The 27,237-nt window shown below is 38.1% G+C and overlaps 1 protein-coding gene across 1 annotated transcript in view; it reads left to right on the top strand.

Moving 5' to 3' along the window:
* Positions 1-27,237, top strand: part of LOC140143716 (twitchin-like) — a 108,944-nt gene that overhangs the window by 34,386 nt on the left and 47,321 nt on the right. The window contains exons 3-21 of the mRNA XM_072165529.1: positions 592-771; positions 3,539-3,643; positions 5,094-5,210; positions 7,392-7,658; positions 8,800-9,039; positions 9,531-9,815; positions 11,099-11,377; positions 11,883-12,194; positions 12,790-13,203; positions 14,015-14,083; positions 15,208-15,528; positions 16,110-16,400; positions 20,856-21,206; positions 23,044-23,328; positions 24,327-24,629; positions 25,270-25,545; positions 25,971-26,315; positions 26,922-27,060; positions 27,093-27,205. Of these exons, the coding sequence (XP_072021630.1) occupies positions 592-771; positions 3,539-3,643; positions 5,094-5,210; positions 7,392-7,658; positions 8,800-9,039; positions 9,531-9,815; positions 11,099-11,377; positions 11,883-12,194; positions 12,790-13,203; positions 14,015-14,083; positions 15,208-15,528; positions 16,110-16,400; positions 20,856-21,206; positions 23,044-23,328; positions 24,327-24,629; positions 25,270-25,545; positions 25,971-26,315; positions 26,922-27,060; positions 27,093-27,205 (4,692 nt within the window). The remainder of the gene's footprint in view (positions 1-591; positions 772-3,538; positions 3,644-5,093; positions 5,211-7,391; positions 7,659-8,799; positions 9,040-9,530; positions 9,816-11,098; positions 11,378-11,882; positions 12,195-12,789; positions 13,204-14,014; positions 14,084-15,207; positions 15,529-16,109; positions 16,401-20,855; positions 21,207-23,043; positions 23,329-24,326; positions 24,630-25,269; positions 25,546-25,970; positions 26,316-26,921; positions 27,061-27,092; positions 27,206-27,237) is intronic.

Below are 27,237 nucleotides of genomic sequence, written 5' to 3'. Positions count from 1 at the left end.
TTCAATTTGCGCGCATTTCATTTCGAAATTTGAAAAACCCGCCTACAAATATATATGTTTTTGATAGAGAATAAACATCTTTAAAGTATTAAAAGGGGAAATGAAAATATAACAACAAATAATGTTTCTTCTCCTTAAACAAGACCAAGGGCAATAACACTTTGGGTGCTCCATTTTATTTCAATGCCAATGAGGTTAGGAAAATGGACAAACATTAAAATTGGGTATCGCTATAAAATGTGTCATAATTTTTTTTCTTGATTTTTTTCACACAAGAATACTAATGGATATGTTATTTATAAAATGTTTTAAAACCTAAAAGGTTCAACTCGGTTTAAAAAAAAAAGGATTCTTTTCTCTATTGCACTTTTTTTTTACTCACCCTGTATGATATAGTCACCGAAAAGCCAGGTACATTCCCAATAGTCTCCTTATACCACAACCCTTTTTACATCTTCCTTAATATCACGCACATGAAATAACAAGTTCTCCGTATAGGTTCTCTGCTGACAGAAACATGTGAAGCAGGCCCTTTTAATTCCCAATCCAAATATCAAAACTAATAACCTTTTTTTCTTCCTTTTTTTCCAGAGAGATTTTTACCTGAAGGTTTCCCTGAGATTTTAACAGATCCAAGCATAGAAGTTATAGAGAATGGACTTCGAGGTGCAATGGTATGTGAAGCTGAAGGCAATCCCACGCCAGGTGTGGAATGGTTCAAAGACTACAAACCACTCGAGATCGATGGACAACGATTGCAGATCGCAGATGGTAAGAGCTCACTGCTTTAAGGGCTGGGGTATGAACGTTTGAACAGTATTTATTTTGGGACATTAGAGCACATCAGACATATCGAATTGCATTCTGAATACGAAGAATGTCATTCTGATATCAAATAATTTTGATTTTTGAAATTCGCAATTTAATACACATTTTATGGCAAATCATTAAAATTGATATTTTTGATATTTAACAGTACTTGAAGTAAACTTTATAAATCTGATGATTTATACTTAAAGTGTATAGGTGGGATGAAAAGCCGACGATCAATTGAAAATTTTGACCTTTCGTATTGAAGATATGGATTTTTTTCCCAAAACACCAAAAAAAAATTAGGTATTTTTGGGAAAAAAATCCATATCTTCAATATGAAATGTCAAAATTTTCAATTGACCGTTGGCTTTTCCTCCCTGCTACATACACTTTAAGAAAATATCATTAGATTTATATAATTTACTTCGAGGACTGTTATATATCAAAAATTTGAAAAATATCAAATTTTTATAATTTGTCATAAAATTTGTATTATATTGTGATTTTTAAAAAATGAAAATTATTTGATATCAGAAAGACACGCTTCGTATTCAGAATGCAATTCGATAGGTCTGAGGTGCTCTCATGTCCCACAAAAAATACTGTCGAAACGCAATAAACGCTCATTTTGGATCCCTTAATTTGAGTATATTATCAGATGTTATTCTGTTTGACTAACTGTGTGTAACAATCAACCTTCGGCAATTGAATATTAATCAGGGTGTGAGAGAAAACAGCTAGTTAAAGGCTAGAACTAAAAGCCGTGCGGGTCAAATCTTGAAATGTGTCCGATTGGGCTTAAACCTGGTGCAAATAAATCATCATTATGTGGGTAACATGAAAAATATCAATAAAAGGTCATTCAAAGTGAAAGCCCATTTACGGGTCAGATGTTAAATTCCTCTGACTGGGCTAAACCTTGGTGCAAACATTCTCTGATTTGAGGGGATCATGAAAAATATTTATCTGAGGTCATTCGCGGTCAAAGGTAATATACGGATACAATTTCAGTTAAACCCGGTAAAAAGAAATATATACACTAATAGAGAACATGTCAAAATTCAAAGAGATAATGGAGGTAAAATGTCATCCAGAGGTCATCAATTCAATTCAATTCAATTTTCAATGCAGTCACCGGATATTCGTGGCTTTTGAGCCACAACACCTCTGGTTATCATGCAGTGGTGTAGCCCGGAATTTGATGTGAGGGGCAAAGCCAAATTTTCGTCACCATTTAGGGAGCAAAGCCAAAGTTCTGTGCCCATTTAGGACGCAAGCCAGATTTTCGTCCTCATTTGTCAATTTTTTGGCCCATTTTTAGCCATTTTAAGGACATTTTACTATTTACCGTCTCCATTTTGTCCCTGAAAATTTTCTGTGGGACTCTGCGCTCCTGGCCTACGCCCACTCTGGCCTACGCCACTGTTATGGTTATAACTAAAATTTCAATATGAAATGACAGTACATATTGCGGGCATTTCGTTCAGGATATATATGAGCCAGCCAACAGTCATCACTCAATTTGTTTTCATTCCTCAATCCTTAGTGTGTAATGTGTTCTACTGTCAGCGCCCCAAGAAGTGTCATAATTCTGATATTTGTATGAGTATTTTCAAACATTATTATCAGTATTTCAAACATGTCAAGCAGGTCAACAGTAGTTTATCAGACAAAGCCTCTTTCAGTGGTAGTGCCCTGAAACTCAGCCTGGTAATTCAAAACAAATAGATCTTAGAGGGCGGGTGGTATTAAGCCAGTGGCATCTTCACGCGACATTAATAATCTTCAGTATCCTCGGTATGGAGAATACCGAGTTCCATCCGAGGTCAAAGTGGTTCCAAGACCATGCATGCATCATATTGGGTTTTAAGTCCCAATATCCAATGCGAAGCATTTGCCAAGTCTGTTTTGCCGCGTGCTTCTCATAAATATGAAGCTCCAAAACATATCTTCGTATTAATCGTCATGCTACTCCTTCTCTCAATTCCATGCTATGACCACCAAGCCTTGTCAAAAGAACCACTGGCCCACTGTTTGGTAAATGCTAGTTTCAACTATTTGGTGCAATAATAATCTAACAATGGTGAATTCTTCTTTGTATCCGATATATTGGGCTTCTTTGAATCCACGTGGTTGTAACCTTCAATAAGGACCCTCATCTGAGGTCAAAGGTCATGAAGGTCAAATTTTTAAAATATGTCCGATTACTTGATATGAGAGGAGCATGAAAAAACCAATCGGAAGTCATCGTAGGTCATATGGGTCCAATGTTAAAGTTTGCCCGATTAGCCTTAGGTTTTAAGTAAAGAATCCCTCCTTGATATGAGGGGAAAATGAAAAAAAATCTTGGGATTTCAAGGTCATGAAGAGGTCAAACAGGGTCGATTACTGAAAAACACCTTGGAATTTACTATTTACTGCATATTATTGTTGTGATCATCAGAATAATGTCAAATAGGCTCTAGTATTAGATGCATTTGGGTCCGAGAGTAACATTCAAATTTGTCCAATTCGAATGAAAATTAGAATATGTGATGTTTGTCCAAGTGACAACTTTGTCCAAGGTCATTTCAACGTCATCAGATGTCATTTCAAGGTCACGACTGTACTTTGTTGTCTTATTATTACACACCAAGTATCTTGAATATTGATCGGGATATTCTGATGTAAGTCTTCATGCAAGCTGCGGGTTAATTATGACATTTTGTTGTTTTTTTCCTGTCAGCGTGCGTGGATAAGTCCGTCAGATATTGTGCAGCAGATAGCGCATTTTGTGACACTGCTCTTGTCAAAGAGACTTGCCCTCTAACGTGTGGAGTGTGTACGCCAGGTAAGAAAAGCATGTCATCTACTGCATGCCATTTGCAAGATTACGTGATGGAGGCCATTTCAAGGTCACTAGAGGTGATACAAAGGTCACATTTGGTTATTAGATAGATTGTTATTGCATGCATTTTTCACAAAAAAAGCGATTTTGTCCAATGTCATTTCAATGTCACCCTGGACTTCATGGTCTTTTTAGACCGCAGCTGCGCAGCACATCCAGTTTTAATCTGCATGCACAGTCACCTCATTTTGTTTCTTGTTTCTCAAATCCAGATTGCTGATCCTGTCCCTTCTTGTGACATCCCGGGTGTTACACCAGTCATAATTATCATGATTATCCTCATTGCACTCTTAAGTCGGGCATTTTTAGTCTATTCTCTACAAACATCATAATTGGTGTCCAAATATCCTCAAAGTAATACATCTGCTTCTTCACGTATCAGTCCCCAGCAGTAATATAACGAAATATAACGCTTATTTGCGCAAATATTACTCATGAAATCTGGATCCTTTTATTCCATTCTTTTTGAAGTTTTTTTTACAAGCAAAAAAAAAAAATCGCCAAATATTAATGTGCAGTCTGTTCACGCACTCATCACGTCTACACATGTTGAGATATACATGCTTCTCTACTTTCTCGTATACTTTCCTGAGCGTTTGGCAAACCTGAGCTATGATGTTCAACATCTAATACAATTTCATCCATTGACTGTCATAGGGACATGTATCCTCTATGGCTGCAGTGAAACACTTTGTTGAGGCATAGGGCCACCGCACCGATAGGTGATGTCACATTCCAGGATTTTGGAGACAATATTTTGTTTTGGCGTTTCTCCATTCGGATTTTTACAATATATTGATAAGACGAATGTAGCCGAGTTTCTTACACTATAGTGTGTATCAAATGCAGTCATCAAGGGCGGATGGTCAGGGTTATCAAACTCTTTACACAATCCACAACTGCTGATGTTGCAGCACTGTTCTTTGGCCTTATCAATAATTTTGCTATGTAGGTTGTCTGTTCGAATCCTGCTCGGTTTTCATCTAGCTGCTAGAAAGAAATATGTTGAGAGGTTCATTCATTCTTCATATAGATTTTAAGGCATAAACACACAAGCCTCAGCACACGGCACTCTACAGGAATTCGCTGACCACTGTGGCCATAGCCACACCATGCATGATACAAACCATTTAGTTTCATTCAGGAACGAAGACACGCCGTCATTGGTTGCCGACCTGCTCAATACGGAATTTTCTGTCTACTTGTCAGAATTTTAGACGCGAGCTAGTCTTTTTATCTTTGTCTTTCATTATATATACATGAATGCGCAGTACCCCATTCTATCCAGTATAGGCTGAATGTGCCCCGGGAATGCGCGACATTGAAGATAGAAAAGATCATTTAAGTGCCATGAAACATACGCACAGAGTAAACTGTATCTTTCCTTTTTCAGGCAATCTTAACCTACTTATCAACGAAGCCGAATCTGCTGACCAAGGCAGATACCATTGCGCAGTTAACAACACTGTTGGATTACGGAATTCGTTGCCAGCATTTCTCTATGTCAGAGGCAAGTATATAAGAGAAGTAATACAATAAGAGATTATGTAGTATGCTGTCTAACACTTTAGCTAACCAGTTCTTGCATGACACGGACACATGAAAGGACCGCTACTTTCAAACTCATTCGTCCGTCTGGCTGTTAGTCCCGGCTATTAGTGAATTGCACTGTAAATTGAGTAAAAATGTATATCATAGAAGGTTTAGATTTGAAAGATTTATCCAGCATATGTGACCATCCAGCACAACTGAGCCCTGAAGTCGCCAATCATCATTTTTGAGATATTCAACCAAAATATTCTGCTTGAAATTAGCTGTAAAATGATGTATATCATGTCTATAGTACTTGACATTTAAGTAGTGAAAAATCAATAAAACAGTCAATAAATCCTTTGTTTCCTATTAGTCCAGTCAATCTAAACAAATTAGTGGTGTCACCCATCACTAATTGCAACAGAATTTTTTTCACTTTTATACATTTAAGAGATGTCCCCTGAACATCATACCAAAAATATACTCAAATATACTTGGTGGAAAGGTAGTTTTTGGCGGGAAAAGGTCATACAGGGGTCAAATTTCAAAATTGCTTTAATCTTTTAAAAAAACTATACCAAAGCATTCCTCTAGTCTTAAGGATTCAAAAAAAGTATAGTTTGTCATATCTGTGATGTACCATTCTCAAGTTATAAGCAAAAAGATCAAAGGTCAAATTTTGGGCTTCACGTGGGTCAACTTCGAAAAAATGCTCCGATATCCTTAAAAATGGTCTCAATGTGTTCGTACTTTAAAAACACTCCAAAATTCGAATAGTTTGCCATATCTTGGATGTTTCGTTACCTAGGTAACAGGATAAAAGAGGTCGTTGACCATAGAACTCTATTGACCCCGACCTAGTTTTCGATGTTACGCATGCAATTAAACAACCTAAACAGCGCAAATATTCTTTAAATGAATTATGTTTGCAAGCCGAACAATTTGAGACCATTTTGGTTAAAATCAGACAATTTTTATTTTTTTGACCTCTGTTGAACCCAACATTTGACCTTTGACCTTTTCGGTTATAACTCAAGAACCGTACATCACAGATATGGCAAACTATATTTTTCTGAATCCTTATGACTAGAGGAATAATTTGGTATAGTTTTTCAAATGATTGGAGCAATTTTGAAATTTGGCCCTGTATGACCTTTTTTCCCGCCAAAAACTACCTTTCCACCAAGTATATTTTAGTATACTTTTTGTATGCTGTTCAGGGACATCTCTGACATTCATAGCAGTGAAAAAAATTCTGTTGCAATTAGTGGTGAGTCAAAACCCACTTTGACTGGACTATATTGTTTATTGTTAAGTTCAATGGAGCATATCTCAATAGTGGCACTGGCGACATCCGGGCTCAGTTGTGGAGGATGGTCACATATTATCAGCATGATGAGAAACCCCAAAATGCAACATATTAAATAAAGCTCCCTATATAGCTTCTTATACCAGCTTGCAAAATGCAATTAATATGGGAATGAATGAATGACTTCACCCTTCTTCTTTTCTACAACATTTATCTATGTAAAGGTGAAATCTTAACTGTTTCAAATATATATTCTTTTCTTCTATCACCTTCTCGCCACAAACAACCTTATTAATCTTCTCATAAAAATGCCATTCCAACCACTTTGCATATTCATACCTCTTTGAATACCATACATACCATGCCAAATACCTAACCTACTTATTTTATAATTATTTTCATTTATCACATTTATCATTATTCATTGCAAATGTCATTTTGCATTATCATTTGATACGCTTTCATATCAACCATGTCAATTACTATCATTATCATGCTATCATTATTTTGATACATTATCATATGAATAAACTTCATCTTCATGTTTTTCATACCATCCTTCCCTACCACCCATTAATATAAACGAAACACTTCTTTGTGCTATGCCATCCATCACATTCCTATCTTGCTTTACAATCGCCCCTTCTTCCCTATACTTATCAATCTCCTGTACTTCTACCCTCCAATTCTACACCTGTGCCATTACCCTGGTCACCTATCCTCTACTCAACTTTGATCATAATCATCGAAATTTCTAACCCACAAACATCATCCATACATCCATCCGCTATTCTTCTGACCTGTATCGCTACACACCTCCCTCTGCACCAATATTAACCCATCATACAGATCGCCAAACTCCTCCTACTATCATTGCCTTTCCGGAAGATCAAGTCGCTATTCCTGGTGATTCCCTAAATCTTACGTGCGCTGCCACTGGTACACCCTTTCCAATGGTGAGGTGGAAAAAAGGAGAAACGTACGTTGATACGGAGGCCGAATTTCCTGGACGAAACACATTGACATTAGATAATATTCAGGAATCGGCCACTTACACGTGTGAAGCCGAAAATTCGGTGGCATCTATCACCAAAGATATCACGGTTACGATGTTAGGTAGGTAGAACACATGAGTCGTACATGTATATTCTTTCTTATTCCTGACACCGCCAGTTTCTTCCTAATGATTATGGTAAAAGCGTACAATAATATGATTGTATAAATTACTAATTAATAACATAATTATATCACCATTCATTATGCGATTGGGTATAGGTGAAATAAAAAGTATCTCACTATCTACTAACACAATATTCACTGATATTCTTTCTGTTTGTATAATTTACCCTCAAACATGTCAAAGGCCTTAAGAAATTGATTTGCAACGAATCGCCGCTTATAACCTGAGCCATTGCAATACTGTATGTTGACGAAGTTTAAACTTTGGAATCAGAAAATTAATGCCCTACTTTATCATCTCCGTATTTCTGCAATTTAATTGAATCATGCATTTACCAAGTCATTATCAGTATTGCAAAGTGGACACATCCGCTCTCCCCATGGTTCATTTAGAATTGGGTAAATGAATCATGAAAGTACTCCGTCCTTCGGAGGGGACGTTAAGCCGTCGGTCCCGTGTACAGAGAGCCATACCTGTACATGTATCTCGCAGCCAGTTTCGAAAAGAGTAGGGTGTTAACCCCTGACTGTTCCCAACCGTCCCGGTGTTCAAATGGACCCCAATGGAAATAAGCTTCAATAGAGGCTTTCTTGGGTTATCCAGGGTTGTCAAACCCGAACAAATCAAATCAAATCAAATCAAAATCCTTTTAAAAACACAATCCTTAAGCATCTCAATTTGTATTAATTTCGGTTTCGGGTGGATTTCATCACAAACATGACAAATAACCAATCAAAATGAAGAATTTGCCGCTTTCCCACCACCACCCCCCGTCAATAAGATCTTGGACAAAAAACACCAGACCCCAAAAGCATCGTTACTATAAGAAACAATAACTTGTCCACTGGAGGGTCATTGAGATTTTATTAAAGACGTGGGAAACGTGGGATGAAACATCTACTATAATTTTGGTTAAGACTTGACCATATTATTCGGCGCTTCTAAAAATATTTAAAAGCTTTACTTAAGGTTTTCAAACTAATATTCTTTTCATTAATCATTGCTTTTTCAATTATCATGACTTTTCAACTAACATAATACCCAAGCCTATCTTTGTCGCCCGTCCTCATCTTGCAGTTCCGCCTGCTACACCAACCAGTCTTGAAGTCAATCGTGTCACACCCAATTCTGTCACTCTCACTTGGCGATACCGAGATCTTACTCCAGCCGATTACTTCATTGTCAAATACAAACCAAGCGATACACCCGATGAACCATTTATTGAAGTCGGTGGAATTACAGACACGCTGTTTAAGGTGGAGAGCCTGGAACCGAGGAGAGAATATGTCTTCAGAGTAGCTGCCGTAAACTCCGCCGGTTTGGGGAACTCAAATGAAATCATTGCTATGACCCACTTTGGTAAAAACAATGCACATTGTCATGTTATGTCTTTCGGTGGTTTTCGTTCAATACCTGCAGGCATTTCATTTATTACTGTTGTTGCCCTAAAAATGTTTCTTGCTGCAAGTTGCTGTTTCCACCTCTGTTTGTATTTGTTTATTGTCTCCCTATTTGTGGTGTCATGTTTTTATTTCAACTTGAAGGCATTTTCTCTCTAACATATTTTGTTATTAAATCAACACATTGTCAAATCAATGTTGCATGTTTCGACTTAAAAAAAGCCTATACGGAGCGGGATACGGAGGTCTTATACAGCATATGAATGTTTTCTTCACTCATTTCTAACGACCAATTCATCGCCGGATAAGATATGCGGCTTTGTTTGAATAGAACAAAAAAGGGAGTAGTTGTAACGAAGTGCGATTTTTTACACATACAAATCATGAAGTGTCCATTGTTCTTTTCAGTGAAACCAAATGCCCCAACAGCCCCAGAGGTTGTTGAGATCAGTCAAAATTCCATCACGCTTGAATGGTCACATAGTAATCCCAATTTGGTATGGAGTTACGTAATCGAATTCAGGCTGACCAGTGAACAAAGGTTCACAAGACTCACGCAAGTCTCGCGGCCAGAGCTCTCTATAGATGGCGTCCTTTCTCCTGGTACTGAGTATGGATTCAGAGTGTTGGCACAAAATAGCGAAGGAATCAGTGGACCCAGCGGAGAAACCATCATTCGAACGCTTGGGATAGGTATACTGAGTGTACATACCGAAATAGCAACCATATAATTCCCGTGAATCGTAGCAGTGAAAATGCCTGTTTGTTCACCAATCTCCAAACTTATTAACAACACTTGTGTGACATTTGATTTGCAGTGATAGCAGTAGTCAACCGCACCTCTTGGCCGTAGCAAAAAGAGCTCATGCCCCAAATCATAATCCTTTATATTAACACCTCTCCTCGGGTTCTTCTTAGCAAACTATGTACACATGTTTCTCAAAACATCATATGTTAATGTTAATTATTATGTACATCATAATATTTAATGAAACAATCTTCATCATTCTTCATTGTTTTTCCTGAAAAGTTTTCTGCATGTACATTTCTTTTTCCTCATATACTTTTAACATACGAGGCAATATAAAACAAGCATACGTATGCAGAACACTAACAAACTCTTCTGGTCTAACCAGGGACCGTGGTTTAGCATACATGTACACACAACGTTCATCATCGCATGGCTACTTCATCACCAGACGTTACAACTTACAACTGCCGATGGTCAGATATTTCCTGCTAGAAAAAAACCATGTGAAATGGTTAATTACAAACATGGAGAAAATTAATCAATTAATTATTACCGCAAGATGAATTTTATGAAGTAAACTCTCGGCCCGGGCTCTCGGTGCCCCTGCAATATAATCATTGAAATGCCATACGCACTTGATGTGCTTGATGAAAACATTGATTCCAGTAGTAGGCTATCTATTTAGTAAAGAATACTCCTTGCATGTCACATCATACAATATGTATGTAGTTAGAAAACCCTGCATCGTCCACGTCTTTAAAAAGTTAGGAATGATCTTTTAGCTAGCTCATAGTTTTCACAAATAAATGCAGTTTAAATTTGCGCAAATCGCAAAGTATATCGAAATACCGTAGTTTGGCATGAATTAATTTACTTCACTCTCAAAAGCACTAGAATGTACTTGAAATTTAACATTGCATTGAATGTGATTTGTTCCCTTCACAAATACCTTAAAGCAAATCATAAATTTGATTTGTAAATGTACGCGTCACAATATCATCACAATGACGAATCCGCTTTGCGTACGAACCAGAGACATTGATTGTACCCTCAGAAATACAGTGATATTCTGTGTACAATACACACGACAAGATATAATTACAAACATTGTGCAATACAATTAACGTTTGTATCTCTGTTTCTTACACAAGCACCATTCGCCAGTATAACATAGCCTTATTTATATATATAACACGAATTATTTTTGTCATTGGTCAACTCACAGACCAAACTCCGAGTCCACCTGCATTTGATGTCACCCCAACTCCTGGACCAATTCAGCTTGGAGGGTCACAAAACCTGACCTGTGCAGCAAGTGGCTACCCAACCCCGACGGTGCAATGGTTTGAAGGACAAGATCCAGTAGGAACCGTACTAGCAGAAGGCACTGGTGAAAGCACTCTCCTGGTGGAAAACGTACAAAACATTGTAGAATACAATTGCTATGCTTTCAATCAGTACGGGACTATCGGATCTTCTGTTAGACTTGAACCAGTTGACCAAGGTACGTAAAGTTTATGATAATCAGTGTACTTCGGTTATATTTATAAATGCGCTTTTATAAATACGCACGTGACTCATGGGCACGACATACCAAGACCAGCAAACGTGACCCGAAATCCTCATGCATTGGCCACTATACAGAAAAGGATAGGAACTCTGTTCAACGACGGAAACGTTTACAATATAATCACAAAGTTGAACAAAATAGACAATTTTGCTGCACAGTAGTCTTCTGTTGTTCCGCCTTTGCATTCAAATGTATAGAAAGACCATCCGCTATGCTTTTTCCGAGTCTTACTGTCAAAAGCTGTTATGGTAGCACGGAGGTGGTCACGTGTGTATTTATAAAAGCGAATTGATAAATATAACCGAAGTACACTGTTAATGATGTGACAAGAACCTTCTTGTTCGATTTCGTAAAATTAAGTAAGCTTAATAACAAGACATATTTAAATTCATGGAAATATGTTTAATTTACTGCTATTGTCTTTATATTTTCTTCACAGGACAAGGTGGCAGTACAGGTTCACCAGGAGGCAACACTGGTACACCCCCAGAGTTTACCTTCGAACCACAAAATACTGTGGTGGAAAGAGGCGGCAGCAAATTCATCTTGTGTTCAGCTAGTGGTGATCCTATTCCAGACATCAGATGGCTTAATAGAGGCAATGTCCTGCATCAAAGCGAGCCTGGTACTGGGTACAGCTATCTGGCGATCAGGGATTTCCAAGAAACAGATTCTTACACTTGCCATGCTTATAACCCCCACGGTCAAGTATTCCGTTCAATAACAGTGACTGCCGGTGATGGAGGTACAGGTAAGTAATAACGTTTAAATATTAAACTTCAACAGCTTGGCGTATCGAGTTTCAAACATTCAAATATAATACACAATGTTTTCTGATTCCATGCACATTTAAACCGCTGTTCTTTTATCACCTCGTCTGCCACTCTGGTGTAAACACAGGGAGTGAACATTGTAATAAGGACGAGTTTTAAGATCATATTTGATAGCTCTTTAAAACGGGTAACATGTATGAATTACTATCCAAATGACACGGGGATCTAAATTTGTAGTTCCGGTGAATGGGTTATGTAAATAAGCCCCCACCCCGGTTAATGTTGAATCCTACCTTTTTGGTTACGCGCACCTAGTGCCACCAACCCCGCATCCAACATTGATTGGTGGGGAAGGGGGAGGATTGGGGTGCCAGGAAAATGTATAGGCTTGACACCAAAGAAACGTCCATTTCATTATGTTACAAATAACGTTTTCCAAAAGTGTCCCAACACATTTTGGCTAGCATTGTAGGGAGTGTTTTAGGTGCAACCCTGGCATTGCATATCCTATGATTTTCTGCTTCTTAATGTTGCATATCACAAGGTTTCTCTGCCCAAAACTTTCCCCTTCAGGTCCTGGTCCAGCAACAGATGCTCCTCCAACACCACCACCAGCAACAACGGCAAGGCTCTTCACAACATCAGCCCCAAATGCTACTACCGCCGGACCTACCAGTCCACCAGGTGTGACTAGCCCACCTACAGGAGGAAATGGTGGTACTGGAGGTACTGGAGATGCAAATGGTGGTAGGGTAGATGCGGATTCAGTTCTTCTTCGGTGGTCAACAGTGCCAGGAGCACAGTCGTATCTGATCGAGCAGAAAACCGGGGGAGGACCTTACCAATATGTTTCTCAAACAAGAGGCAATGAGCTTTTAGTAGAGAATCTGGAACCTTACACCGATTACACATTTAGAGTGTCTTACTACGACCAAAATAACAATCTGGTAGAAGGAACGGAGATTACCGTGAGGACGGCAGCAAGTGGTAAGCGATGCATGATAGTCCCGATGATAGTTTGTCAAATAACACTTTAATCATTATCTATACCTAAAAACCGTATCGAGCTAATTTCTAGGAGAGACCCAATCCAAATCCAACCTAATTTATTTGGACACGCATCCAAATCGGCGTCGCATCCCAATATGGCATTAACGTTGCTCTTGCTTGGCACTTTATTTCAATTTGGTTGATTTTCAATATATATGAATTAGGCCCGGGAATTAGGACAGTAAGAATTAGGGTGAATAATCAGGAATTCACTGGTTGTTCAGAAAATATAGGACCATTACAATATAGACTGATGATACGTTGCAATTCTTATAATATATTTTGCATTAGGCATTCAATATTTAGCGTAAGAGTCAGTCACACGGCCTGTCTTATGTTTAACTAGTTTAAGACGGTCCCACATTTTTATTTGTCTTGACTCAACGCTCAATATCTAATGTTTAGATAATAATAAGAATGAAAACTAAATTTGTGTTACCGAATGAAACTTTCCATTTGAGGCTACAGCAAATTTTATACCACATCAACGACAAAGGTTATAACAAATTAAGACTGTGGAGGTTTTTGGTTACCCTGTAAATATTGAAATACATTATATTTGATTTTCTTTTATAAAGGGTTTTTATACACCAAAAATTAGCTGTTTAGTGCTGTAACTGCAAAAATATTCGATACCTGACCATCTTTCGGCCGGTTAATAGTCTATATAATAATTGTGTGCAATTGTGTGTATTCTTTCGTCTTCATCTGTTGTTTTCATATTTTTCACCTTCATTATCTCACAAAGTACACAATGTACTGTTTTTCTTCTTGGGCTTGGGAGGTGGTGAAGTAACTTCCCCATCACCTACAACAAGTAAGTTCGTCAATTTTGTTGTCATTGACTCCGTCGCTTTGACACACCTCCGACGAATTAATTGACGAAGAGGCTCGGTCATAAAGCTGCTGGAGCTACTTAGTTCTATATCGCTTTGATCAGAGCCAACAGGAGGGGCACTGCGCATACCACTAATATTATGTGTTACTTATAACGTATTGATCATTTAGAATTGTGAACAACAGTACAATGTCCTAAACATGGCAAATAGGAAATGTGTTGCAAAAAGGTAAACTTCCTTTACACGAGTGGTAACAGCGCATTATAATTCCCGCCTTTTTTGGCTCTGATCAAAGTACACTACTCTTGGACTCCATCCGGCTTGAAGTACGAAGTATAAAGATATTGCGATTTACGGTAGATCACAGCATCTACCCACATGGCGCATAAACGTGGGGGAAGTTATTTCATACTTCAAGCTAGATTTAGTGCATACTACTGACATTTACTACTTCTACTACTTCTACTACTATAGTACTACTACTTTAGTACTACTACTTCTACTACTACTATTTCTGCTACTACTACCACCATCATCATCACTACCACTGCCACAACCACCACCACTACCATATCAACAACACATCATCCACCATCAGGTCCGAGAACTGGAGAAGAAGAAGTTTAATAATGAGGATTCATTGTGAAAAATAACATTTCATCAGCTCCCTTTAACATGTGGCGGATTATTTGTCTTACCAGGGATGATATTACCAATTGAAGTGAAATCAGGAACACAACAAAGACATGAAAAAGTTGCACCGCGCTGTTGTCAAATGTCAATGCGTTAGAAATTCCAGGTGCCGTCATACTACAAGAGGATATACGGCTGCATCGATTTCACGAAAACTTCGTGATAAAAGAATATCTTCGTCGCATTAGTTCTTGGCATGTAATTGTTAGTTTTATGTTTATGTTTTTACAGTTTAATACCCTGTCTCTCACACCCCCAATCCATCCTTAACAGTTAATATCTAAAAACAATTCCTTCATTCCATTAATCTGCCATTAACGTTGTGCAATCATCAATGCTCATCAATTGAATTTGATTTGAGTCATGATGCCATGGTAAATGCTTCATTTTATTTCGTTCAATGTGGCAGTACCGGATGTATACCCACAAAATCTGAGGGCAGAAGCCTTACCTCCAGCCAATGGCGACGCTCCTGCATTGCAAGTATCATTTACAAGACCCGAAACAAGCGGGATTATTACTGGCTACAATGTTTACTATACCGACGATCCAAGTCGGTTATTCGGCGATTGGGGACAGATGTTCTTTCCAGAAACTGGCCAATCTGAAATTACTGGCGTTATAAGCAATCTTTATCCCGATACCACGTATTACTTGAGCTCTACTACAGTCAACGAAGCTGGACAGGGACCGGCGTCGTTTCTGGCGGTAGCCCGAACCTCTGCTGGTGGTAATTACGTATAATAATTAACATTATTAATATTAGCAGATCTTATCTTTTGTCTTTTGGTAAATAACCTATATGTTGCGTAATAGAACACTTTACATCACGAAAACAAAGGTGTAAACTGTATCCACATTAAAAAGTCAATCAGCCTTCTCTGAACGAACATTTGTTCAAGTTTTAATGCTAAAACGTGTCTCTAGGACCAATGAAGAAAGGCAAACGCTCTTAGCGTCCAACATGCCTAAATACGATGAGAATAAGCTAAACCTGCACAAATTAATAATAACCACGATAACTCTAACCAAAATAATTTGATTAATGCTTTGCTAATGGTTAACAGCATGCTATGAACCAGGAAAAAGTTAAATATCTTAAAGGCAATTGCTTTGAATTTGACTAGATCCTAGTAATATATGACTTTAGATGATTTCAAGTCAAATTCAAATATAATTCATGTCAAATATGACCCTTCCAGTATGTCAAATTTGACACGATTATGGTTTAATTTGACTAGATATCATAATCTGCAAGCCATAACAAACCGCAGAATAACGTTTCAAAACCCTTTGTTCCCTTGGTAACAGATCAACCCAGTGTACCTGACACACCAGAGGCACCCATAGTCCGAGAAGTCACTGCTTCCTCAGTCACACTCATTTTTGCTCCTGCACCGGACATCCGTTCATACAACTTGGAATATCAAGAATCATACCTACTGCCTGATTTCAAAGAGATACCAGGAATAGAGGAGACGCAATATACAGTTGGAAACCTAAAGCCTAATACAGAGTATGCTTTCCGTGTGAGCGGACAAAATGACCAGGGATCAAGTGGACCAAGCAGGGAAACTTTCGTAACGACGAGCGGTGAAGAAGGTAAGTTCATGTTGCACTGAAATGTTTGCAATACTCTTATGGATTATCTACCATTCTACACAAAATGTTCTATTAAGGCAATTTTTGTGTTATCGGAGTTTTTAGTGACTTAAATGCCAGCCTTTCTGTAACGAACCTCACAGGTCAATTATACATAATATGTGCGCGGCAGAGGTAGTATATTTATCCGAGAGGGGAGGGGGGCACTCATCTTTGGAAGTGACGGGGATGTACGGACAGCAGTTCGAAACTATGGGTCTTTCGGTGAAAGCCTAGACACCGTAAAAGGGGGCCTTTCAGTGAGAAAGCTCCCAAAAGGGGTCTTTCCGTGAGACTGGAGAAAATCCGACCAAAAAGTGTCATTTAGTGAGACTGGGAAAAAATTTGGGTCCAGATATAAAAGTTGATACAAAATTTCCCAAAATTTATCAAAATTTGAAACAATTTGAAAAATTTTGAAAAATTTGAATACAAATCACGAAAAATGGGGTCATTTAATGAGAGATTATCAGAAATTTCCCTAAATATTTTGAAAAAAGGGGTCATTTGGTGACAGGAAAACAAAAAAAGGGGGGTCATTGGGTGAGAGGTAGTTAAAAATGGGGGTCAATGTGGCCGCACATCCCCGTCACCCATTTTTTGTGAGTGCCCCCCGGGTATTTATCGCGTGTGTCACTCATAAAATGAACATTTTGGCTTATACAATTCCAATACTTGGTATACATGTATTTGAACATCAGAAACATTGTTAGGTTAGTAATATTAGAATTAATTATAACTAGGTTTTTAGTAACGCGAGTTATGCATGAGTGCCAAATATATAAGTGTATTTTTTGGCCTTTGTTGAACCCAGCAAACACCAAAATGTTTTAAAACGTTTTAAACAGGTTACATACCGTAAACGTAAAAATCGAAAACGTTTTTTGTTTGCTGGGTATATGCCCTGGTGTATACTTTTAGGTGATTAATGTGATATTTTAATGACATACTGTCGTCATAGTTTTAAACTGCTACGGAGCTTTTCATCAGACTGGCAACATAGCTTCTTCTCTCCTATATAGGGTGCACAACTGATAAGTTCCCTAATACTTTTTAAAATAAGTCGAAAAATATTTACGAAATGTAAAATAAGTGTAAAAAGATATGTATAGCCCTATTTGTTTTACCCCTGTGGACCAATTTATAACGTCACACATCATTGCGTTCAATCACAACGGTTAATTGTGTAAGAAAAGAGGCCGTTTTAAAAGTTGCACCTGAGTTCATAGCAGTCAGGTTTTCTTTGACAAACTTACGAATAGGTCTGGCCTACTGCATTGTTTGAGAGTTGACTATAATGGACTCAGATGCAACTTTTAACACTGTTTAAAACGGTCTCTTTTTTACATAAATTATGAACCAGTGACTGAACGCAATGGACATGTGTGAAACAAATAAGGATACACATATCTTTTTACACGTTTTCATTTCGTCAAATATTTAGTATATAGGTGGGGGGGGGGGGCTTATAAGTTGTGGACCCTATACATTGGTTTTTTATCACGTATCACCATGAACATATTTAAGAGGGAAATACCTCTTTCCAAACATTTTGATCAGCTTCTAACGACATTACAGTCAGGAGCACAAGGAAAGGAGAAGCTAAGTCGCCAGCGTATCAGTTTGAATCTGTAATGAAAACATGTATACTGCGCCAATAAAGTATCCTTACACTTGGAAAAATAATCACAATTTCAAAACTGAACAATATTGGGGTAAATTTGTTTTATTAATAGATGCTCTATTTAATCCTGCACATTATGACACCACATTGAATCTAATGTGACTTCAAGAAGCAAAGTTACAAGCCTTTGATTACACGGAGGTCTAGTTTTAAAAGTGACAAACTGGCCTATTCAAAACTTCACAGACTAGACATCTGGTTTGAGAGTGGTGAATGGCTAATATTTGCGTTTGGCTTTAATTTAAAACAAAAGGAACAAAGGAAAACTGAAACAAAATAACTGACAAATAAAATGAAAGTTGTGAAAGTACAGAGAAGTAAAAACTGAAATAAAAACTGCTTTAAATAACGCTTCATTGAAGAAACTGTGTTGTCTCTTTGTTGCGCTTGTTGGAATCTTTTTGCGCCTTGTATAGGCCAGTTTGTCACTTTTAAAACTGGACCTTCGTCTATTCAGAGAAGATGAGAAAAGAGGAGGTCGCTCGAACATTATAATCCGATTGCCCACAGTTAACCTCCATTCACTTTTCTTTGTTTGGAGTACTTCAAACACCACTTGAATATTCCTTTGTGGTAATCTGTTCATCCGACACACGCTCGACTGATTCAGTAGTTCTCTTAGTGGAGAAAATATTCCACACACGGAAGTACATCGTTAAATTCCCAATTTGGCAGTCAAATCTTGCTTTTTTTAAAAAAAAAATAATACTAACTAGGGTGACCATGATTTTTAAACGAGTGAAAAAGCATTATATATATCGCAACTCCCATTAAAAGTTATGGAAAGTCAAGCATAATTAATTTTCCAGTAAAATTAATATAAGGTCAAAGAAAAAGAAATTTAAATGATAATCATTTGAATATTTGCGGCTGTTTACGGAAACTTAAAACTAGTGTAATCAGTAATTCAAACTCGTGTCAGTTTCTCCATATACTCCCGTTTTGTGTCCAAACGTGTCCAAAAATGCTATTTGGATCAAAAGTGATGGTCTTTTTCACATGGAACTCGGGTCAAACTTAGCAGCCGGTCATGCCAAACAATACAGAAATTATATTTCGCGGTCAACTGACGTAACAAATTGACATCCGGGCATGCGCCGTTTAGAGCTAGACAGTCGTGACTCGCAAAGCCACTTATCGTATTAGTTGATCAATCGGATTAGATCATTGTTTCCATCAATAGGCGGATGCACACATTATTTATTTGATGTGGGCAGCGAGCGTCCTCCTCTTTTATCATCTTCTCTGGTCTATTCAATTGCTTGTAACTTTACTTCTTGTGGTCACATTGGATTCAATGTGGTGTCATAATGTGCAGGATTAGATAGTGCATCTATTAAAAAAGAAAAAGTATAAGGATACTTTATTGGCGCAGTATATTTGCTAGTACCCATCTAATGTTGTAATTTATAGACTATGTAGATGAATTTGATGTCCAAGTATCTCACATGACTGCTAATTTCACTACTAATTTATAACAAATTAATTCTTTTGTGTTTACATTGATTGAATAATTATTAGAGATTGCAATTTGACAACAGCGCAAATGGAATTGTTAACATGTTTTTAACAATCTCGTATCAGACATGTCATATCACAATATGTTAATAACTGTTTAAAGGGACATTCAGAGATTTTGTGTTGACATTTTTGACAAGAACCTACAAAGAGTAGATTTGTCATTACCTCCGTGTTCTGGGCTGTGCGTCCAGCGTATACGAGCGTAAACATTAAAGTGATAAACAATAAACAATTACGATGATTGGCTGATCAACGGTCTTGGCAATAAGGTGGTTGACCTACTTTGGTTATCGGCACGCAGAAGGGGAAGAGACTTCGCCTCTCTTATGCGATCGTCGATCTCCAGCACGTATCCTGACCACTGAAGTACTAAAACATTAACTTTACACATTTTAAAAGTTGAAAAAAAAATATCATAGTGCCTTTCAAGACACTGAGATCACAATTGTAATTTTGTAGTTGTAACTAGGCTGTTCTTTTATGCATTGTAGCATCAGAACGGTTGCAACAACGTAGCATTAACAGATATCATTCGACCACTCCAACAAAATCTGTGAATGTGCCTTTAAGAATAATATTTTGATATTTTAATTAAAATTGCCAATAACCTTAAAATCCAAGCTGAAATCCTGACTTATGTGATCCATAGTAAATTGCATATGCACAGCCAGATTCCTCACTTGTGTGTAGATGTGCGTGTGTGTACCACAACGTGGTTTCCATTCGTGTTTCTTGAAGGAGACCGTCCTAAATTAAACAAATTGTCTCGCTAATAAATGCACGACAATTTTCAATTTTAATGCTGAAAATGTGGACACTTGTGGCCTAAAACCGAGCCAAAGGAAGATAACATTGCGGTCAGTACGTCTCTGCAACCAGGGATATGATGTTGAACTGAGATCTACGGAGTTAACAGCAGGAATCTGGCTGTGATGGTATCAAGCAGTGCCCATTGCTGCACTTCTACGCATGAAACAATACCTTGCATGCATCATGAGTTAATTCCTGTTATTTATTGCACACTACTAATATAAGATGAGTAGAGTACATTCATTTGCAAACCGAGTAGTAAACCGAGTGGCACACTGATGGATCCCTAGCTAGACGAGCACCACGTCCGAGAATGCAGCACTTATGCACAGGTTTTTATGGATGGATTTCCCGCATTATGACTCCAACATTATTTGATGATAACCTGCTTTCATTCTTAGTCTCCATACCAACTGCAATACCACGTGATATCCGAATCAACACATTAAGTTCCCACTCCATTATGCTGGAATGGCAACCAGTGCATCACCCCGCCCTGACTGCTTACGTAGTTTACTACACAGAAGATCATAATCTACAGCCTACAGAATGGGATCGAGTGTTGGTAGAGCCGAAGGGACCTCGTCCTGGTGTTATTGTCAGCAGTTTGGAGCCTGACACAGTCTACTATGTAACAGTATCAGCATATTACTCTAATGGAGAAGGTCCCACTTCACAGGTGCATCAAATACGCACAGCATCGAATAGAGTTCGTCCACTAAGACCGCCTGGAGAGATTGGACTCAACGGCGGTAAGAGCGGTCGGTCTAATCCCGATCAAAGGGAAAAGTCCCCATAGCCTTATACTTAGAAATAAACTTTTTATATTACGCTCATTAGAAACTGTTCACTCAGTACGCCAGTGACCATCCTCTATTGTTATGCATAGTCGTACTAAAAGGCATTCAATACATGTTGAAATCAGCATAATTCAGAATACACCCTTTTGCTTTGAAATTAATTTTCTCGGTCAAATAAAATACAATAATTTTATTTTTCAGGAATGTCGAATAAAAACATGGCACTTTAGCGTTTCAAACTAATATAGTTCGCTAAAGAAAGATTTTCTCGCCTCTATAGGCTGCTATAAGCTACATCGTGTGGGTCTATATATTATAGTTATGATTTAACTTTTTTCACTTACCACTGCCAAAATGTCCAACTCAGTACTTCCATTCTAATATAACCAGCAGAAATAATCGACATTTCTATTGTGACTTGCAAAATCATCCATTCATGGGTACATTCGCGAGTTGATTGTGACAACATTGGTAGTCGGAATTTAAAAATGGTGCAATCAAAACCGAAATTCTGACAAAACTATGATATATAATAGCTCTATATGATGTGCTTTAGAAAGTTGGGAAATATCTTTCAGAAGCGAATTATATTACTTTGAAAAGCAAACACGTATGAGTCAAAATTGAAACCAATTGGATCAGGTCCTAGATGATAAGGTTTACTTTAATGTTACTTTGCTTTACCTTGCTCTAGTGCCGTATGATTATGTAATATCATCAGGACTGGCTTTCAAGTAATACCGTAGAATTCCGTCTAGAAGCATATATGCCTCTAAACGAGGGTTTTTTTTAACGAAAGATATGAAAGGCCAATACCCTTCTCAAAAACATTGCAATAGATTGGTCTTACAAATATACATGTTTCTACAGCCGCCTTTATCAGTAATATAGTTGTTCAAACTCCAAATAACGTTTTTGTTGAGAGTGTCCGCCTCTTGTCTCTTGTGTCAAACAAACCTCGTTTAGAGGCATATATATGCTTGTAGACGGAATTTTACGGTATTCGCTCTCGTTTTTGTTCTTGCTTTACTTGCCGGATGCCTATTAGCTGTAGGGCTATAATGAAATGTTTTACTTTTGTTCTTTCCAAACTTGTTTGAAAAAAGCTACTTAAAATGCATGAGCGAATAAAATAAAGCACTAACCTGTATAATGTGTCTCGGAACACGACTTTTATTCTCTTTGTAGACATTTGGTTTGTTACATGCTTCGCTCGTGGAGGTTATTTGATATCTTCCTTGAAGTTCTTACAAGATGTAGTATTTGGTATTGTTTTGTATGCAACTGAATGATCATGTCACAGGTTCATATAATTAAATGCAGTTGGTGATGCAACTTGTGATGCAAATGTCTATTGTGGAATAAAACATCGTTATCGGGTCCACTCCACCCACACTTCTCCTCTTCTCTCCTCTTCTCTTCTCTTCTCTTCTCTTCTCTTCTCTTCTCTTCTCTTCTCTTCTTCTCTTCTCTTCTCTTCTCTTCTCTTCTCTTCTCTTCTCTTCTCTTCTCTTCTCTTCTCTTCTCTTCTCTCCTCTCCTCTCCTCTCCTCTCCTCTCCTCTCCTCTCCTCTCCTCTCCTCTCCTCTCCTCTTCTCTTCTCTTCTCTTCTCTTCTCTCTCTTCTCTTCTCTTCTCTGCTCTCCTCTCCTTTGGTACTTTCCATTCTTTTCTTCTCTTCCATTTAAGACGAGGGCTTTTAATGTAGACATTATAGTATTTTATATGTTATAATATAATATTTGTAATTTAAGAAACTAACCTTTCCTAACTATATGTAACCAATAACAGGTGATTTGCTGCCCTCACCCTCTCAGCCACGAATAGATGCAGTAACCGCGACATCAGTGTCGCTAGGATGGCAGCCTGGATCTCCAGACTTCGTGGATTATTACACCGTGGAATACTTCCGTACGGACACGGGGGTCATGCAGTCTGTAGACGTCTATGATAGTACAACATATACTGTCGAGAGACTGGAACCTTTCACGGACTATGTGTTCAGAGTGTACCCCGTGAATCGGGCTGGAAGAGGGGAGAGTAGTCAAGAGACTAGAATTGCTACTACTGAATTTCGTATGTCATTGTGTGCAATATTATAGTATAATTCATAGTGATAATTAAAATGTGTGTACCGTAATTATACTGTAGTATTAGAAGTAATTGTCTTGAAATGTGTAGATAGTAATATTTTAGATCTAATGAAATGCTCAGCTAATAGTGATATATTATGTGTACAATGTAGTAATGTAGATATGTTTTAGTTATTTACTTGTAATATTGTATATCCCAAATCGAATTGTCATGATTGTCGCAAATATTGTTTTCCCTAACGTACCTAACAAGCCAATCTGTGTATACATACAATAAACATTGGAGTTTGTACACAACCCATTTTAGAAACATATGAGAATATCCCCCGTCAGCATGGAATGCTGTACTCAATAGCCAGCATCCCATAAAAACACAATCCTATCACCAATCAGTGAAGGTGCGATTGTTGTAAAACACGAACTACGTGTGATGAAAACTATATAATAAAATAGTTACACCAATACGTGGATCCTGGGTTCTCTACCGGAAGTCAGTTTGACCGAAATTAATCTATCTCCTTTGACATATAAGACGCATACATCTCGGAGAGTAATCCATACACATTGTATTGTGAGAAGGAATTTCGGTCACACTGTCTTCAGAGTCTATGGTCACTTTCGGTTTTCGGTAGACGAACCCAGTATCCACTTATAAACATTGTATGGGTGGTTTTTTTTTTAATAACTGACACACGTTTTGACCAATTTGACGCAACTGGATGTGTTTTATCTGCAGATATACGGACAATTTGGTGATCCTTTGTGCGGATACGAAAATCAGTGCCAATGCATTGCAAAATAGAGGAAACAGAAGACAAAAATCCATTACATATCAAATAAACATTGTTGACTTCAATGGTTCATGCCACTTGTATTTTATTTATCACAAATACAAATTAGCATGCTATGTTTTGGCCCTGTTCGTTAATACATCATAATACTTAATTTTGTATCTAAGAAAATCTCACCTAAATATTTCAGCTCCTGGATCACCACCAGAAGGCCTTACAGCAACTCCCATCAGCTCCAGTGATATCCAACTAGAATGGCAGCCTCCAGCTGTACCTTTTGGTGTCATTCGTGGATATACCGTATACTATACACCAAGTCCACCGCCAGCAGCTGTTGAGGATTGGCTGGTTACTACAACACCTGAACCGCAAGTGAGACTAACAAATCTTGATCCAGATACACTGTATAACTTCCGGGTTGTTGCCTTCAACTCGGTTGGAGATGGTCCAGCCTCTGATACGGTGTCAGTGAGGACTCCTACTCCATCTGTTGGTAAGCTTATAATGATTAAATAAAGCAAAATGACATAATACTACAAGAATGCAACAGCATCACAATCATAGCTCATTATAACTGTCTGCAATCATGCACGGAAGTGTACGAAGCCCGGGCACGATAAATAATAATATTAATATTGTGTGTATTGAATCAAGGGACTCTTTTTGTTCAAATTCCGTACGGACACAGGGGTTATGCACTTTGTAGACATCTATGATAGTACAACGTATACTGTCGAGAGACTGGAACCTTTCACGGACTATGTGTTCAGGGTGTATCCCGTGAATCGGGCTGGAAGAGGGGAGAGTACTCAAGAGACTAGAATTGCTACTCCTGAATTTCGTATGTGTATAGTAATTCAAATTACTATACACCTGATCCGCTGAACTGTGTCTTTTTAAAGACTCTTCTTGTTAATACTCGATAGTATTTCAAATACGATTTAAATAAATAAATAAATAAAGATTTACCTTGGGCTACTTGTCCTATAAGGCATTGTTGCTTTCTGTTGTAAAATTAAGGTCTGCATTTCAAGGCTGTATATAGCAATCGATGAGCAGCCCAAAATGATCGAGGCTTCGTACTTAACCGCTATATTAATCATCATTTTGTCATCCAAAATTCTTTTCTTCAGATGTACCCCAACCACCAACTGAGGTCCTAAGTGAAGTACTCGGGCCATCTTCTGTAAGGCTCCAGTGGGCCCCAAGCGATCGTGCCACATCATATATTGTAGAATATAACCTTCCTTTTCCTGATGACGCCATTGTGATACGTGTCCCTGTTAACACTAATTCGGCTACAATCGACGGTCTTCAACCCAATTCTGAATATGCTTTCCGAGTTCGTGCATCCAATGATGCTGGACCTGGAGAACTTAGCAGTGCAGTTGTAGCACGAACAGCTGAAGGTAAGTTGTAATATCTGTAATCATAGTCTATGATCTGTAATACTGCAATCTGCAATATAGGTTCAAACACTATATGCCTAGCATGACAAGGGTTCAAAATCAACAGCTATGGTTACTGGTTGGGCAGAAAGTTTACACTGGCGAAAAGAATTCTACCACTCAGCCCAAGAATCAATTTTCATTTTCAGATGAAACCAATTATTTTTACAAGCTACGATAATAAGATAATAGATACCTTTAGGTACCATTGCGTACTTTAATACAAGTAAAATCGAGAAAACTAAACATGCTACAAATGACTTTTCTAATATTCTGAACACTTATATTGCTTTTTCAGCGTACTTAAACACCAAGCATGATACGTTTTGTCCTATTCCCACAATTCCTTTACAACATTTCTTATTCTTCTTCATTACTTACTACAGAGGGAATTCCACTTCCACCATCTGGTCTCCGAGCCACTGAAGTCACCGACAACGCCATCACATTTGCTTGGGAAGCGGGAAGCCCTGACACTGTCTACTATCTCGTGCAGTACATGAACACTGGCACACAAAAAGCAGATGCTGTGGAGGTCTATGATACCCAATTCACTCTGGATAACCTTGAGAGAGGAAGCGAATATGTGATAAGAGTGTTTGGGTTGAATAGCCAAGGAGCTGGTAGCCCTAGTGATATAATTACAGTGCGAGCAGGGGATATCGTTATTCCACCAACTCAACAACCAACTCAACCACCAACTCAACCACCAACTCAACCACCTTCTCGAGGTAAGTAAAAAAGTCAATCGGTTTATACCGTTTATAAGCCAGAAGACCGTTTTCACATTATATTTATAGAGACCATTCCTAGTATCATGGGCACTTTCCTGGCGTTGATGGGGTGAGCATCGTTGTTACATCAATATCACGTCTTATAAAATAACGAAGGCGAGGTCAAAAAGGTAGTGTGAGATTATAAGTAAACGAAAGTGAGGTCAAATTGGCGTGATAGCGATGTTTACCCCATCAACGCCAGGAAATTGGCAATTATACGAATGGTATATTATGTCCAAAAATGTTCTCGATACTGAAATGCTGAAAATGTTATATAGAAGAGACAAGTAGGTTCAAATTCCCGCACAGGTAGGTATGTCCGGAGGTTTTACTCTGGTATATCTGCATATGCATGTAATGTTTCCATTTGTAAATTCATGTTTAATTGTGCTAGTGTGCGATGCGTAATTCTTCTTTCCCCTGCAAGTAGGTTATATAATATATTGTTGAATATACATACGCAAGATGTAATAACCGATAGGCCTACCCCCAAAACCATCACAAAACCAAAAATTCTACTTATTATAGATATTACAAGGGGTTTCAATGTTTTGTATACAGTACCTGCTGCACCATACAGCCTGCAAGTGCAACCACTATCGGACACAACCGTATCTCTTCAGTGGCTACCAGGGGACAACAGCGTAGTTGACCGTTACTACATTCGTTGGAGCAACGTAAACGACCCAGCAGATGAGGGGTATGGGTACTCACCAATTACCAGCTATGAAGTAGCCGATCTGAAACAAGGAGCAACGTGTATGCTTTCAATGTAGCGGCAGAGAATAGAGATGGAAACAGCGCATACAGTGAAACGGCTCAGATTACTCTTGAAACTTCAACTGGTAAGAAATCGTATTTTACTTTAAGGGCCAGA

This window comes from Amphiura filiformis, unplaced genomic scaffold (genome assembly GCF_039555335.1).
Source record: "Amphiura filiformis unplaced genomic scaffold, Afil_fr2py scaffold_26, whole genome shotgun sequence".
Taxonomy (NCBI): domain Eukaryota; kingdom Metazoa; phylum Echinodermata; class Ophiuroidea; order Amphilepidida; family Amphiuridae; genus Amphiura; species Amphiura filiformis.
Note: the sequence above shows the minus strand (reverse complement) of the source record. Positions and strands in the feature narration are given on the sequence as shown.